Source organism: Lycium barbarum, chromosome 9 (assembly GCF_019175385.1).
Source record: "Lycium barbarum isolate Lr01 chromosome 9, ASM1917538v2, whole genome shotgun sequence".
Lineage (NCBI taxonomy): Eukaryota > Viridiplantae > Streptophyta > Magnoliopsida > Solanales > Solanaceae > Lycium > Lycium barbarum.
The window spans coordinates 7,403,943-7,421,345 of record NC_083345.1 but is presented as its reverse complement, the minus strand read 5'-3'; the positions used below and the strand labels follow the sequence as shown (position 1 = coordinate 7,421,345).

General features: G+C 35.3%; 1 protein-coding gene across 5 annotated transcripts; it reads left to right on the top strand.

The window, feature by feature from the left end:
* Positions 1–2,330: 2,330 nt before the first annotated feature.
* Positions 2,331–17,328, top strand: LOC132609078 (actin-related protein 9). Of its 5 annotated transcripts, XM_060322911.1 has the most exons (21): positions 2,331–2,427; positions 2,534–2,606; positions 2,926–3,035; positions 3,654–3,713; positions 3,877–3,942; positions 4,185–4,287; positions 5,053–5,267; positions 5,524–5,644; positions 7,189–7,253; positions 10,900–10,989; positions 11,832–11,882; positions 12,038–12,169; positions 12,474–12,563; positions 13,071–13,153; positions 13,226–13,389; positions 13,468–13,511; positions 13,582–13,631; positions 13,914–13,959; positions 15,526–15,576; positions 16,317–16,463; positions 16,757–17,328. In XM_060322911.1, the coding sequence occupies exons 1-20, from the start codon at positions 2,425–2,427 to the stop codon at positions 16,458–16,460; spliced, it is 1,761 nt and encodes a 586-aa protein (XP_060178894.1). In that variant the 5' UTR covers positions 2,331–2,424; the 3' UTR covers positions 16,461–16,463; positions 16,757–17,328. The 5 variants fall into 5 exon arrangements, with proteins under 5 accessions (XP_060178894.1, XP_060178890.1, XP_060178891.1 ...); XM_060322907.1 differs by lacking the exon at positions 2,331–2,427 and having other exon boundaries at positions 2,444–2,606; XM_060322908.1 differs by lacking the exon at positions 2,331–2,427 and having other exon boundaries at positions 2,445–2,606; positions 5,056–5,267.
* Positions 17,329–17,403: the final 75 nt, after the last annotated feature.

The window sequence follows — 17,403 nt, the reverse complement described above, 5'->3', positions numbered from 1 at the left end:
TAGGGTTAAGTAGCATAAAGTAGAAGAAAAAGTGGGATTGAGTAAGTAGCACAAGTATCACATTAAAAAGGTAGAAAAGAAGAATTAAGCGTTAGATTGCCTTAAGTAGGGTTAAGTAGCATAAAGTATCACATTATAGAAGAAGAAGAAGAAGAAGAAGAAGAAAAGATGGATTGTTTAGGGTTAAGGATTAAGTAGGTTAAGTAGAGTTAAATAGCATTAAGTAGGTTTAAGTATCATCAAGTAGTAGAAGAAAAAATGGATTGAGTGGGGTTTAGTTTTATTAATCATTTTAAGTGGCCTAAAGAAGGATTTAAGTAGCATAAAGTGGCACATAGTAGAATAAGAAAAAAAGGATTAGATGTAGGGGGCGGATTCAAGTTTACCCGAAGGGGTATCAAGCGACACCGCTTCCTCGATTTTTTTTATTAGATATATGTATGTATATATATATATATTAATACTGTGCATAAACTGATATATACAAAGAAAGTGACACTCTTTGACATTGAGACTTGCTTGGAGCATTGGTTAGGTGCATGTTCTTCTTGTTTGAGGTTGCAGGTTCGAACCTAAGCCTAAGCGTGTTTAAATCACTGCTTAAATGACATTATTTAGCCTTAAGTAGGGTTAAACAATATAAAGTAGCACACAGTAGAAGAAGAAGAATTAAATAGAGTTAAATAGCATTAAGTATGGTTAAGTAGGTTTAAGTAGCATTCATTATAGAAAAAAAGATGTGTTAAATTGGGCTAAGTAGCCTTATTATGTATTGTAAGTAGCCTTAAATAGGGTTAAATAGCATAAAGTAGCACATAGTAGAATGAGAAAAGAATGATTAAACAACGTTAAGTAGCATAAAATAGCACATAGTAGAAGAAGAAAAGCGGGATTATGTATTTTTAAGTGTCCTTAAGTAGAGTTACGTGGCATAAAGTAGTACATAGCAGAAGAAGAAGAGAAGGATTAAGTAGAGTTACGTAGCATAAAAAATTCAAGATAAAATTGACAAATGTTTCCAACCTTGCCTTTAGTATTAAAGAAGTAATACTCTTTAACGTTAAAAATTAATTTTTTTGATTTTTTTTCTCAAAAAAAATTGCTCTTACTTCGTTGTTTATGTAACATCACTTAGACACTTTCTAAAGACTTCTAAAATATTTGAATACAAAAAAAGTATCTGAAAGTTAAAGGAGAATAATTTTATTTTATTTTAAATATTAAATGCACAAAAGCTCTTTTAATTTCTATTTTACTGAATTTTTTTGAGATTATAATCTCCAATGATTAAAATTGAGTTTTATCATATGTAAAATTAATTTCATTTGTTTCTCTGAATTGAACCCATATTGGTTAACTTATTTTTGGCCAAAGATATGTTGCATTTAACTATTGTCAAAAATATATAATGCTACAATATTGAAATCAAAAGTTAACTTATAAATAAATATAAACAATTAAAAAGCCTTAGTATCGCAAGACACTCTTCACATGTTCTTTCAAATTAAATCAAACAAAAAAATATTGAAAAGTCAATGAGATTAATTATTCTTACTTTAAGCTTTCTTTTTCCTTATAAAATTATAGGAGAAAATAATTTTAAAAAATAAACATTACGTTTAATCGAACGAATATAAATTTAATCTAGTAAATGATAAATGGTAAATAGCATCAATATATAATACTAAATAATATTGTAAGAACAATGTTTTAATTCAAATATGTATGACTGTGCTTTGTGGGGTCCACTATCACCTTTTGCATGAGATCATCATTTTTAGTGGTACGTAAAAAGCTTTTAAAGTTCTCAAAATTTACCAAAATGTGTGAGGATTCACAAAGTAATAAAAACATTAATTAGGGGTAAAAAGATACAAAAAGTTTCATGTGGGGACTATAAAAAATTAGTACTCTCCCTTATATATATTAGTGATTTAAAAAAAATATCTAATAAATAGGGGTTGTTTAGTAAACTCCTTATTGAATTTATTGATTTTATGAGCGTGATTTTTTTTAAGATGATACTTATTTTGTGACGGAGTGAGTATACCCTAAAGAATTACTCTCTCCGTTTTAATTTATGTGAACCTATTAGACTGTGCACGAAGTTTAACAAAGGAGAGAATATTTTTATACTTGTGGTGTTAAATGAGTCACTTATATTTTATGTGGCTATAAATTGTTGCATAAATATAAACAATTTCCAAATATAGAAAATGGTGATTCTTTTTAATACGGACTACTAAAGAAATATGTTCACATAAATTGAAACAGAGAACACTTCTTAATAATGCAAAACTATCGAGAAATAAATAAATAGGGACAAGTTTATAATTGGCATTTTGTAAATCTAATTTTAATTTGTACACAAATTGAGCAATTCAATTTTCCGATAGTTGTCATTGTCCTCCCTTAGCACTAGCCATGGTACACCTAGTCACTTTCACCATTGTTACACACATTCTCTTTTCTATATTCAAATTAACAAAAAAAAAAAAAATCTAACAAAATTTCATTAATGGCATATACACAGGATTATATGAAAACAGCAGTTCCTACTAATCTATTCAACGACCGTGGTTCCAATATCGTCGTTATTAATCCAGGTCCTAAACCCTAATCTCTCTCAATTTTCAGTGTATTTGGTTGTTTGAACGTAATGAAACTGATAAAAAAGTGAAAACGGGTTTTTAGGTGTTTTCCAAATTCTAAATACACTGATTTAGCTCATGTTTGTGTATAAGCACCTTTTTTACAAGGTTGATGTACATTACTTTCCCCGGGTATAATGTTATATAACATTGTATATAGGGCTACGCGGCGTAAATTTTTTCAAAAGCTGTGTATTTTTGATAATTTTTTTTTTCTGTTAGCTAATTTATTAACCAGTGGATAAATTATGTGAAATATTTCAATGTAATTTAGGTTCGACAAATATCAGAATTGGATTGGCTCAACAGGACATACCATTGAATATACCTCATTGCATTGCTCGTCGCACTAGTCAATTACCTAAACGAAATGTTCAAGATCAAGTAAGCCCAAATTTTGGATTTTTTTTTTTTTTTTTTTAGTAAAGTTTGCAATTTTATATGATTTTTCTCAAAATTAAGTTGTGAAGTTTTAATTTATCTTTAGTTTGTTGATCAAATTTTAAGTTTGTAATTTTATGTGATTGAATTTGTTTGGCATAATACATGGACGGACACTTAAACTTGGCCTCTACTAGCAACTAAATACTCCAACTTTGAGAATGCACATCTAGACACCTCAACTCGTCCCTATTGTGTCAGTTGAACACTCCAACTTACAAAATGATCATCTAGACGCTTCCAAAGTTTATGTGCCACGTCAGCGTCGGGTTTCCACTAGATACAGTGAGGACGAGTTGAGTTGTCTAGATGTTCATTCTTAAAGTTGAGAGTGTTTAGTCGCCAGTTGAGGTCAAGCTAAGGTGTCTAATTATGTATTATGCCTTTCTTTTAAAGAAGTTCAAACTAAAATTTGCAATTTTGTGTGTTTCTTCGCAAAATCAAGTGTTAGAGTTTTAATTTATCTTTATTTTGTTGATCAAATGTTAAGTTTGTAAGTTTATGTGATTGAATGTGTTTTTATGAAATCTTTTTGATTTTTTTTTTTTTTTTGGTGCTTAGATGCTGAATACTCAAGTTACAACTGCACAGCATATGGAGCGGGAAAGAGCGTATGACATTGTTAGTACATGAAATATAGTAAACAATGTTCAATTGTATATGTGAGCTTGAAAAAAAAAAAAGAAGATGTTTAATCATATATGTGCGGATATGAACCTTTTTATAGATTGATGACATGAATATTATAATATATGTTTAACGTTTCGCGTAATTTTTTTATCAGATTGCGTCGCTATTAAGAATTCCATTTTTGGATGAGCAGGCAGCTAACAGTTCTTATCCACGCAAGGTACCAGGAAGAATTCTCTATGCTTTTCTTTTAAGTATAATATGAAACTTGTTTCTTGGATTCTGCAAGATTTCTGCGTAAATGTGCGGTAAGAAGTGGTTATTGGAGTTATGGAAGCTCGATTTTATCAGGAACATTTTCATGGAATCAAAACTAGTTGAACTATAAAGTATCTACAGTCATGCTTTCCGGAATACCACTATCGACAAGCTTTTGCATGTATTTTGTGTTTATCTGTGCAGATGGGGCGTGTAGATGCACATCCTCCGCAAAATGACATGAAAGAGGCAATGTTCACTTGGACTGATGTTTTTGAGAAAAATGTCCCTCATTCTTCAACAACAGGTGAGAACTGTAACCTCTTCAGTCTTTGAATGAAGCATTTATTCGTTTAGGTTTGGCTGTTACACTTCGAATGCTGAATGTTATAGTGGTGTATAGTTTTCTTGTAAACCAATTATATGTACAGATACACAAAATTTTGTAACTCTTTTGGTATACATTCATAAACTGCTCACTCTTCTTTGTCCGAAAGTGATGTCCTAGCCAGTTAGTTGATTGGCAAGTAGCTCTGCGTTCCAGCTGGGAGGACAATACTTTCTGCTGTTAATGTCTAAAGCAGCCGAATAGTGTCTTCTCGATAATTCTATGAAAGTTGCTGTGGGTGGTCTAGTTCATAGACTTTTCTGGGAGATCTTTATGCATTTAGATATTAACTGATATTCCAGTGTCAAGCTTCTGGGATGACCTATGAGCATTATGACAAGCATATTGTACGACAACTCTTCCATAGTTGATTACCTGATCTTAAACTGTGGACTTGGAAATGATGTTTTTCTCTCTCAACATTTCGTTTTGAATAATGACTCTTTTGTTATATCTCTATTGGAAATTAGCTTCTACCAGCATTCCTTATAAAAGATTTCAATGCTTATATACCATGCAAAGACTACTCATTGATCAGAACCTCCATGTCGGAGAGATGGTATTTTCTGATTAGTTTCACTTTTGTTTGTTTTTCAATGGTAGCCGATACAAGAACATGCTTAATTTGTTTATTCTGCTATTTTCACCTTTATTTCAAGAGCGAGTAAGTATGTTTTGCAATAGCAGAAGGAGATGCACCCAACGAGGGTGGTACCAGCGAGTCCCCCACTCTGAAGGAAAGCAAGATCAAGGTTGAACCTAATTCCAGTGCACGTAAATATAGGGAGTACATATGTGGAGAGGAAGCTCTACGAATATCCCCTACTGAACCATATTGTTTGCGCCGTCCTATACGCCGAGGTCATCTTAATGTATCTCAACATTACCCGACGCAGCAGGTAATATCTTGTTTTAAGATTTCTGTAGATGCATGGAAATTTTGATGTGCATCTGGTTCTTCAGTTGTGACTCACAAGTTAGTAGCTTTACTTTTGAAATTAGTGTTTTGGGATTTCCTGTTAGAATTTTTTCATTGACAGTCGTTCTGAAATTTTATCTGTTGGTTGTCCAAAAGGTATATAAATGTAACTTGTTTCAGATTAACTAGACTTCCAATGACTAATATTTTTTAATATACCACTGGGGAAATTTTAGGTTCTTGAAGACCTGCATACTATCTGGGATTGGATTTTGGTTGAGAAATTGCATATTCCTCATCGTGAGAGAAACATGTATTCTGCAATCCTTGTTATTCCAGAGACATTCGACAATCGAGGTATATATACTCTATTTTTTATTCCTTTTCATTTTTTCTGTGTCTAAAACCAGAACTTTGGTAAATCTATCTTTAGGCTAGAATGTAGTTATTTTGGTCAGATCTGCAATACGTGGGAAAAAATTATAAGGTGCATATCGCACTGGATCTCGGAATTTAGCTGCTCATAGTCCAGCTAGCTTTGCTATTTCACATCTGCATAAGGTCTCTTGTGTGTTTCCCTGAGTTGGTATGTAAATGCCATAGAGTCATCTATGGGACACCTGTTTTCATTGATGAAGTGATTTATAGTTTCAGTGTTCCAGATAAAATAAATAGTCTACTAATTGGATTATCAAGAGAGATATGTGTGTGTGATAGTGGGAGTCCCTAGCTGCTCAAGCCTTAGTGGGCAGGTTTACCGACATTTGTGCTTGTGTGCTGTAGTAGGTGGAGTTCAGGTTTGTGCAAGTTGGCTCGAACACCACTATCATTGTAAAAAAATGTGACAGTGTATTCTCTTACATATGCGCTGTCCCTGCGGACTGAAACGAGGATAATCAATTTAATTGACAATAGATTGAGCTGAATCCAGAGAGGTAAGGCAAAGGAGAGCAGAAGTATAAGAAGAGGAAAAATAGAAGAGGAAAGAGAATTCAAAATTAGTATGTCCAAAAAGAAATTATCTCCATGTTCCTTCCTCTTCCTACCGCTAATGCCAAGCTACGAAATGGAAAGAGCAGTACTTTCCCTTTACCTTTCCCTTATCTTCCCTGGTTTTCCAAGCATTATAATTTCCTTGCCGCTCCAAATGCTGAAGGTAACGACCCATCATAAAATGGTCTCTCAGAGAATTTCTCTACTCATCCATTACGTGGAATTTGAAATTAGAAAAACCACAATGCAGAGCAAGAGCTTTGAAAGAGGGTATTGTTATCCATGGAGATGCCCAACAATTTGGTGAAGAGGAAATTTTCCTATGATTTCCTTGGATTGTCTTTATTTTCTTTGGTAGGATGTCTTAGGGATTGCTGGTAAGTGACTAATCTTCAGATAGATGAACCCAGATTGAACTGCAACAGTGATAGAGCATTTTGAAAAGATTTAAATTTCATCAAATTAAATACAGAAGAAGAAGAACAACAAAACATTAATTTCATGCCAATCTCTATGCTAACTTGCCACTGCTGGTGGGTGACAAAGATGTTCTGGGTTTTACTTTCTTCGCCTGGAAATTCTTTCAAATTTCACCACCTTCACTGACTCGTCAATCAAACCGTCCATTTTCCTCTTAGTGCTTCATCACAAGAAATCTAGTGCTAACTGGATACTGGACCTTTTATGTTTTGTTTCCATTTTCTCACAAGAGGCTTCATAGTCCATGCACAAACATTCTAAGACTGTAGACGTTGTCAGTGACGATTCTATAGCCGAACACAACCTAAGGCATAGTAGTTGTTGTTGTAGGTGAGTGTGGCTTTACCATATGACCACCCCCTTCCCCCGATATAACACTTCTTGTTCCTTATAAAAAATATAACGCTTCTTGTTGTTTATGCAAGCAGAAATTAAGGAAATGCTATCTATCGTGTTGCGTGACTTATGCTTCAGTTCAGCAGTAGTCCACCAGGTAATGTTATGTTGCTGAGCTTTTTTATCATTAATATAAAGTGATTGTATGCACACAAGTCAGACCTAAATCTTCGTTCTTATTTACCTCTTCAGAATATTTTTCAACTACCCTCCTTCATGACAGCATGAACTTTGAAAAGTAATTCTTCTTCATTCTATTTTTTAGGAAGGTCTGGTAATTGCTTGTCCTATGCTTTCTAATCAACAGTAAAGCCAAGAACATTTGTTTGTATGGTATGTATTGTATAATCATAGAAGACCTTGCATATTACTACCTTCAATGCAGTTTTCTAGATATGCTTGCGGCACTTTCTAAAAGGGATTACATTTAGTTTTCTAAGGGAATTTTATGCTCCTTCTTAGAAGTTGTTGTTAGGCCATTTAGTGTAGATCAAAGTTATACATTCTATTTGTCACGACCCGACTGGGGGCCATGACGGGTACCCGGAGCTGACTACTGAGCACCGCATACCCTTCTAGCTATCATACTCATCTCACACAAACATAATTCTCGAAGTAAACTTAATATGAAACGATCACCAACATCTCCCGAATTATACATATAAATATGTGTAGGCCCACAAGGCTACAAAAATGATATACATAATATACACTGATGAAACCACATAACATCTACTACCCACACATATGTATCTACGAGCCTCTAATTGGAGTGTTGAACATAAGGATGGGACAGGAGCCCGCCATGCCCTCAATATGTACACAAAGCCCGCCATGCCCTCAATATGTACACAAAAGAATGTACCAATAAGCGGCGATTCCGGAATAGTGGAGTGCTCCTGTACAGCTGCTGGTAAGGCTCCTAGGTGTCCGGGCCGTCTCCCTGTCTACCTGTGGGCATGAACACAACGTCCATAAAAGAAAGGACGTCAGTACGACAATGTACTGAGTATGTAAGGCATATATGATAACATAATAAGGAAGTATAGAAAGCATGAGAAGAAAGGATAATTGTAACTGCTTGCCTCTTGAGGTGGAATCATGCATGCTCACTTTTACCTTTAAAACAAATCACACATACATACATAACTGTCTGAATCAATAACATCATTAGCCCGCGTCCGGGCCTCCCGCGTTCGGGAAATCATCTCACGCCGCCCACTAGTGGTGCTGTCATCATCATCCATAAGCCGCCCGCCTTAGCGGTGCTGCCCGTGCCATATAGACACGGTGTAATCATCATCATTTACTTAACATGAAGCATGCATAAGAGCTCAAGTAAAAGCTGTAACTCTATCGGAGTGACATAAGGTCGGTAACCTCCGATTATATTATGGAATAATCATAATCGTCATGTCTCATCTTGAAGGAACTAGCATTATAAGGAGAGACTACCAACAATGAATAACATCAAGGAATCATGAAAAAAATCCATGAACATCATAATAGCATCATATCATAAGCTTTAAAATCTCTGGACATAGAATATCATTATCATTGACATTATCATAACCCATCTCTTATCCGTATCTCATGAGAAGCTCTTAATGATCATGGACTTGTAACTTTCAGAATGTAAGAAAGTCATGAAAAGATAGGGGAAATCATGTTATAGGAATCATGCCTTAGAAAAGAAGGGATTAGCCTTACATACCTTCACGTCTCCTCAACAACTAACGTTCCCCTTCCAAGCTTACGATTCTACATTCAAGAGAATTCGTACGAAGATTAGGTAACCGGAAACATACTTAGGCCTCAACTAAAACAACTAAGGGCTAACGAAAATTGGGCAGTGTTTCCTTTGTTTCTACAACTTTTTCCATATGATAAACAACTCCCAAACATCATTAACAACACCCAAGACATCATAATCAATAGACTTCTTCAAGTTAAACATTATTCAATTCTCACAATTCCCCTTCAAGGGTATCCATAACCATAATTACAACAACACGTCATATTCATTTACATATAATGCTTCTTCAACATCCTTAATATCATTCATAACAAGATTATGCTCATGGTATGTCAAGAACTATGACTCGAGTCAAGTTACCATTCAAGAATCCCACCATTTCCATGTTTGAACTTCATACTCTACTTTCTTCCATAATCCAAGTCTTTCAACTACTCAATATTCTTAGTAACACGAATTTAAATGTGAAACTCACCTTTGATCACATAGGAATGGTCTTTGGATGAAATACTCCACTTGAGAAAAGCCCAACTTCACCACCCAAGAGGTTCTTGGCTTCTATCAACCCTAGTGAACATTCTTTCACTTGATTTCCCTTGATTATTGGCGTCGGATCTTTAATCTCTCTTCATTTTGTGTGGGTATGGTGTATAGAATATTCTAGAGGCTTCAAGAGGTGTGGAGAAAGTGAGAAAAATGAAAAATAAGAACTTGGGACTTAGTTGCAAAAATCTGACCCGTAATGATTTTATACGGTCTGTATAAGTGACCGTATAAGTCCATCAGGGACTGATCCATTCTGTGACTGTTATACGGACCACTATAGGGACCGTATAAAGTTATACGGACCGTATAGTTGGTCGTATAACTCACCCTTTTCCGAAAATGCTCTCGTCGATTCGTTTGATCTCCTATCCTTATGGAACCTTCTTAACACTTGTTTAACACTTCATTAACAATTCAAGGAACCTTATAACTCATCCTCAAGACCTTACTAAATAATCGTTAGCTCGATAATTACAGAACCTTTCCCAAACACAACTTATACTTCACTTTTCTTTGACGAACTTAGTCTCACCAATTCATATAACTCCAAATTCTTATCGCATTCACTTTAAAGCTACCAAATATCCTTCTTATGGTCGTAAGAGCTCCATGCTCACTTTATGCTTACTCTAGTCTACTCACAGTACGACAACCCAAATTTCCGAGGTGCAACACTATTTTCATCTAAGTGAGGAAAATAGGAAGATTTATCTAGTACACCATTATGTTTAGCAATAACTTACCCAACAGATAGAGCCGACTTGCTTTCTTATGGAGCACCTACTTCTTGATAAAATGAATAGAAGGTCAGAATCTATAAAAAACACCCATTTATTTGAAGTTGGGCATAGTGGGGGTGGGAGGAGGTGTGGCACGGTAAGTGAATCTCTGTATGGTTTAACTTGATAATTTTGCTCCCCTAAATCCTATATTTGGGGCTCCCAGTTGACTCTTATTGCAATCACAAGATCGAAAGCTTTACTCCCCCTTGGTTCCAGTTTATGTGATAACATTTCTTTTTTAGTTCATTCCAAAAAGAATGAGAACTCTCTTAAATTTGGAAATATTTTAACATAAACCAATTTTACCCTTAATGACAAGGTTTTTCGAGCCACGTGAATGTTATGGCATGTTTGAGACTTCAAGTTTCAAACAATCTTTCTTTCTTGAACTCCATGCCCCCTCCTCATTGATGAAATATTCTTAATTAACTGAGGAGGGCTAAGGAAGAAACATTCGAGGACGTTAAAAAGTTTGCTGAAATAGGAAAACTTTACTCTTGAATATGTAGATCGCCTGTTCTTGGAAATGCAGACTACTGAAAACAGCTAACTGGAAGTGCTAACTGTACCTTGTAATCAAACAGTGCTACTGTTATTGATGAAAATGTAGGCTCAAATCATCTTTGTTATTCATGTTTAGTTTGAATTGGGTAAACCAGGAAGGTCTTGCTGCAGCTTTTGGAAATGGTTTACCAACAGCATGCATTGTCAACATGGGAGCTCAAGTGACATCTATTATCTGTGTTGAGGTATGGTGGTTTACTTGCCTTCGATATAGTTGGAAAGTTACAGTTAAGCCCCCTTTTCTGTAACAGTTTTTTTTGTAGCACCCCTGTATTAGAAACGGGATCCAGGATAAGGATTCTAGTGACTTTGATACTACAAGGTTGTTTGCTTTGTGTGTGTGGAAGCGGGAGGGGGTTATAACTGGACATGAATCATGATAACATTCTGAAAGTAGTTCTTGTTACTAAGGTGTCACAGTAATGGTAACTTTCCTATTTATTTCATTAATAGATTTTCTGAACTGTTCTTGCCACCAATTATGACAAGTCATGATTAATACATCCACACCCAAGTATAACAAAATTTCCCATTACCCATGTTCTTGATATTAGGTTAAATTATGCAAGCAAATTGGGATTCTTAGAGTGCTATTCTATCAACAACAATAAGATACCCAGTGTAGTCCCACAAGTGGGGTCCTTGTGGGGTCAGGAGATGGTAGAGTGTAGGCAGACCTTGCCCCTACCTTGGGAGGTAGAGAGGCGAGAGTGCTATTCTATCATTGCCATAATATCTTTCATTAAAATCATTACTTCCCTGTGATTACTGCTTCAGCATGAATCCTGTCACTTGAGCAAGAATATCAGGGGCAACCACCCTTTGGTCTTACCAATTGCTCTGCCAATGGCTTGTTATCAATGTAGATGACATACAGTTTATACATCTGCTGTTACTGAAATCATGAAGCAGGAGAATTCTGTGATATTCTTGTGCTTTTTAGCATAGAACATCCTGAAAGTTTCAACTTGACCTTTATGCTGATCCCCCATGTGTCGCTATGCTAATGGTTGATGCTGTTGGACAGGATGGAGTGGCTCTACCCACAACACAAATATCTTTACGTTTTGGTGGAGAGGTGAGCATTCAGTGGAAAGTGTGGATTTTACTTTGCGGAGTGGAAAAGTCGAGAAGCTCAATTCTTTTTATCTTTTATGCTTGCTTATACTAGAGAGTTATTTTCATTTTTATTTCTTGGAGATGCCATCTTAGCAAAAATATTTGTTTTTTAAGGATATATCAAGATGCCTTCTCTGGACTCAGAGGCATCATCAAACATGGCCACCAATTCGAACTGATGCCCTGTCAAAGCCTGTAGATTTGCTGATGCTTAACAGACTTAAGGAGTCCTACTGTCAGATCAAAGTGAGTTTCCTAATTTTTTTTTTAAAAAAAAAATACTAATTTTAAGGTTCTTAACCTTTATATGCTAGAAACATGTATAGCCCATTACTGGATATTCCTCACTTTGGTAATCAATGTATGATACTGGGAATGTATATCCAAAATGTCTTTGGGATGAATAGAGACAATTAGTGGATGATCTTCAGTCTATATGTTCGATTGGTCACCTTCTATTGTAATCTACTGCACCGTTGATAAAACTATAGTTATGAGTTTGATGCATCGTTACATGAACACCTAAATGTTTAATTTATTCCACTGTCAGGAGGGGGAAGTAGAAGCTGTTGCTGTGGTACATTCATATGAAGATGGAATGCCACCTGGATCTCATAAGACAAGGCTGACTGCTCTTAATGTATACCTCTTAACTTCAAAATCTTCTTATATTTAGTTTGCTTTTGTTGAAGAGGATGTGCGATTAATGCCATTTGTTTTATTTTCACATTCTAACGTTTCTAAGATAGATTCTGCTTATGCCTCATAACTCTGAGGCAACAGTTTCAATTGCAATAGATCACAAGGTTACTGCTTACTAGGGAGTGCAGCTAGGTGTTTTTTGTCATGGTTAGACAAGTTGCATTGTGTGATCCAAACAAGTTTTTTATTAATCATAATTTAAAGAAAAATCCAAAATTAAATCATGACATTCTTTTGCAATTGAAGCTGAGATTTCACGTGAGCAATTGTAACATGATTTTGCTGTTGAACATGAGATCCCATGTTAACAATTAGCCAAACTACAATCTTTTACAGTATCAAATCCCATCTGTATTTCAATAGAAAGAGGCAGATTTGGTACTTGCTGATGAAGCTGAACTGTTGAATGGACAAGGTTTGATATTATGTGCTTTGTGCCTGACAGTTGTTAATACAGGTTCCCCCTATGGGTTTATTTTACCCAACGCTTTTGGTTCCAGATGTCTACCCTCCGCCACCCCGCTCTTGGTAAGTTAAGTACATATGATGTCAATAAATCTTTTCTCCCTCCTTCTGTGCTCAGTTATTGCATCTAAATAGGTTTAACGATTATGATGATATGCTTGAGGACACATGGCAAATGGACTTCCCTGGTGGTGGTGCATATCCAATGTGGGAGAGCTACCCAATTTTCCAAACAAAGCCAAAGAAAGAAGATATTATTGGACTTGCTGAGGCTATTACAAAGAGCATTCTTTTGACAGGTGATAATTCTAATCTATTCTTTAATGTGGTAGAATTTGGATGCACTCTTTCTGAACCTTGTTTCATACAATTAACAGGACGTATTGACTTACAGAGAAAGTTGTTTTGCAGCATGCAACTGGTTAGTTATTTGGACATTCAACCTAAAGTTATTGTCGTAGCTTGAAATGTGATATTTTTCAATTCTCCAGATTGGAGGAGCTGCATCGATTTATGGTCTCATTCCTGCTGTGGAGGAAAGGTTTGTTTCGAGTCTACTTTTGCGTGAATTTTAAGCAGTGAAAAAGAAAACAATGCCCCTGTTTCTGGAAGTTGGACATAATTATATATATACAAATAATCAATGAATACTTTACCCTGTTTAGAAGATTGTTAAAGCATAACTAGACGACTGCATTTTGGTATGTTATCGGGTAAGTGCTAATAAGTAGAATTTTCACAACTTTCTTAGCTATACCAATGGTTTAGGAGATCACTAGTATCCTTTGATGAATTTATGCTTACTACTCTCTTTTGTATGCAGAGTTTTGCATGCAATCCCTTCACATGAAGCAATTGACACTGTGGAGGTAAGTTTTCAGCTTTTGATTTCTTTTTCTCTTCTAGTTTGTGGTCGTTCTTTAATATGCATTTCCAAACGATCTTGCGTACCTTTGTCTTCTCTTTGCCAGATGCATATGTCCGACGTCTTGATTTAATCCAATAGATTATATCTCAGTCCTGCACCATTATCATCCTAAGGTTTCATTATTTGTTTGGCCTTTTCAAATATATCCTTCAGATGCTTAGGTTGTTTTTAGCTTGCTGATGACCATAAATGGGGAAAACAAGGGAAAGGAGAATGTAAAAGCGAATATATTAGAGTTCCTTGATATTTCCTTAGGAAACATGCACATCTTTTGCTCTCACTTGTTGATGAGTACAAAATGTGATTTTAGCTGATTTAGAGCCCGTTTGGCTTATCTGGTTGAAAGTAGCTGATAAGCATCAAGTACTAATAAGGCCTTTTAAGTGTTAAACTTGATCTTATAAATAAGCCATTATGTGTTGGATGGAAAGCCTTTTAAGTGTTAAACTTAATCTTATAAACTTGATCTTATTTATAAGCCATTACGTGTTGGATGGAACTGATAACAAGCAGATGATATGTTTGGTTACAAAGTGCTGATAATCACATTTCTCTTTTGAAATGACTTAAAACGCTTTTGAAGTTGTTCCCACTAAAAAGGAGTAGATTATTAGGCACCTTGAGCCTTTTTTTGAAAAAGGAGTTGATTATTGCAAGATTCCTATTTCTTATTGATTCAAATACAAATTAACTTATGTATCGATTTACTCTGAATTGATTTGATAGGACTATTTTTAATAAATAAATGCAATAGGGAGAAGGATCTAACCGCAAAAGAGAGAAAAACAAATGGTGAAAATGGAATGAAGAGGGAGTCAAGAGTTGTGTCGTGAAAAGGGTATTTTGGGGATTAAAAGTATTAGGGATAAAATAGTAAATTTCTTGTCGAACTAAAATGCTTATAAGCTGAAAAGTCATAAGTTGGGGTTATCAATTTATGATTTTTGGCGATTTTGGCATATAAGCACTTTTATTATTCACCAAACGCGTAGATAAGCCAAACCTTATAAGCTTACTCAAACACCCTCTTAGTTAGAAATTTTCTTCTATGTCCCGTCTTTTCCCTCTTTTTTCTTTCTGACAGATAAAGCAATCTTAATTAACACTCATATATGAAATGAATGGCTAAAAGACAATTCTGAAGTGTTTTTGTTCTGTTTAGGATTCATATAGTCGACACCAACTTGCTCAGAATTGAAGTGTAGTACTTGTTGTTGCCCTTCTTTTTCCCTGTATGTAAATTCCTTCGCCAACTAATCCAACTTGTTGGTATACATATTTAAAATGGAACATGTGTGGTAAATATTTGAAATGAAAACTCTGAAGAATCTTTGGCTCTTGAATAGGTGCAATAGAAAGTATTATGTATGGATGCCCATCCTTTTTTTGGACCTATACCGTCCTTGCAGACTTCCAATATTTTGTTTTCATCTCATCTTTTATTCTCTTTTTATATAATAAGTTGCTGGCAGGAATTTACATTTACATTTGTATGTACATATATTAGGTCTTGCAATCGAGAACAAATCCAGCGTTTGTGTCATGGAAAGGCGGAGCAGTAAGTAGACACTATTTTTATTAGAGGTTCTGCTTAATGTCCATCACACTATTTCTAATAGCTAAATCTTACATCCTGGTATTATGACTGTGATACAATTTCGGGCTTTGTATATGAAGTTACTATAAGGAGGTGGTTAATAATAAACACGCAAGATAGCCCTCACACCACAGTTATAAAAAGTAATGAAGGAGTTGTTAAATAATAACTTTCTATTGTAGCATTACCTGGAGTATGTTTTTGTCACTAAGGAAATTAAGGGCACTGAAGAGAATTTATCTGAACAGCGTAATGCGGCTGCTAATTGCGTCAACTGACCGGTATTACATCAGCTACATGGTTTAAGGGACAGTTGATGCTACAGATTGTTGTGCCATTGAACCTACTTTGGTGCATAATCTATCAATAATATCTCAGTTCAAGATCAAGAGCCTTAGAGGGATAAGCATAGTATTCTGTCGTGCTTTTTATTTAATAACCTTAGTTGCTGAAGAAGACTAAGTGGTACACTACTACACTTGGGTAGAATTCTTCTTTTCTAATAACCACGAGGTCAATTTGAGATTGCTATATATGCAGCAGGCTAAAAATGTACTTATCTTGTTGAGGTGACTTTCTTTTAATCATGCGTAAGGTGATACCTGTTCAACCAAATCCCGTATCGTGCTTCACTTTTAAGTTTGTATGAGGACCCTATAGAGTTAGTATTACTTCTACACACTCTAAATATATCTCTGCAGATCCTTGGAATTCTTGATACTGGTAGGGATGCCTGGATTCATCGAGAGGACTGGATTAGAAATGGGATTCACATTGTCAGTAGGAGAAAGTACAAGGATTCATTTTATGTTCAAGCACAAGCATTGTGCTATCTGAATTCATAAGAGGTACAAATTAGATGTTGCTTGGTATATTTATTTTCAACTACATCACTGTTTAACAAAAAATCTGTGCAGGTTTTATATGTTGGTGGGGGATTGATCTAGAAATGATGAGGGAATGGGAGGGTTACGAGTGTTAGCTTTCCTTTTTGTCCTATCAAGGTTAAGTTAAAAGGACAAATCTGTCGAGTACACGCCCACTGGGTCGTACAGTAGGCTTTGAAAAATATGCATGCTTTCTGTAGGTTGTGCCATGTTATTGATATTAACATTTCTCATTCAATTTCTTTGTCGTTCAGCTTTCTGTAGGGTTATGAGATTTGAGAAGATGGAAACCGGGTATTGCTGGAAGATTAATATGACTTGCAGCGTCCCATTGTACACTATTTGAGGGCCACGTTCTCTTGTCTCTGTAGCGTCTCTTGTATACAAAGGAACCGAGAGCCTTGCTCCTCCCTCCCGACTCATTTGGTTAGCGCTCATCATCCATCTCGTTCTGGACTCTGGAGTATGTAGTAGCATTTGTGAACAGAATATCGCAGGCCTCAATATCAGTCGACAGTTATTGCTGGTCAAGGCCAATCTGAAGTACATTCTAGGTATAACTTAGTCACAGTATAGGGTTATTTTATTAAATCTTGCTATTCAATAATTTTCTAGTTGCACATTTATTGAGCCTATTGCCATGCTCAATGTCATTCAACTGGCTACCAATTTGACAAGCGATTCGAAATCCTACCAGTTGCACGTCGTTATTCATGCTAGTTGCTATTTACCATTGCTTGTTCCGCAGCCTACAAATTCATACTCATTCCATCTAAATTTGTATTTCACTTTTCTATTTTATATTAGCCTTTTAACTATTACTTTAGTTTTTTCTTACTAGTCATAAAAGATACAAGTTCTAACTGATATATTGGATTTTGTGTTCAATCAAATAATATCA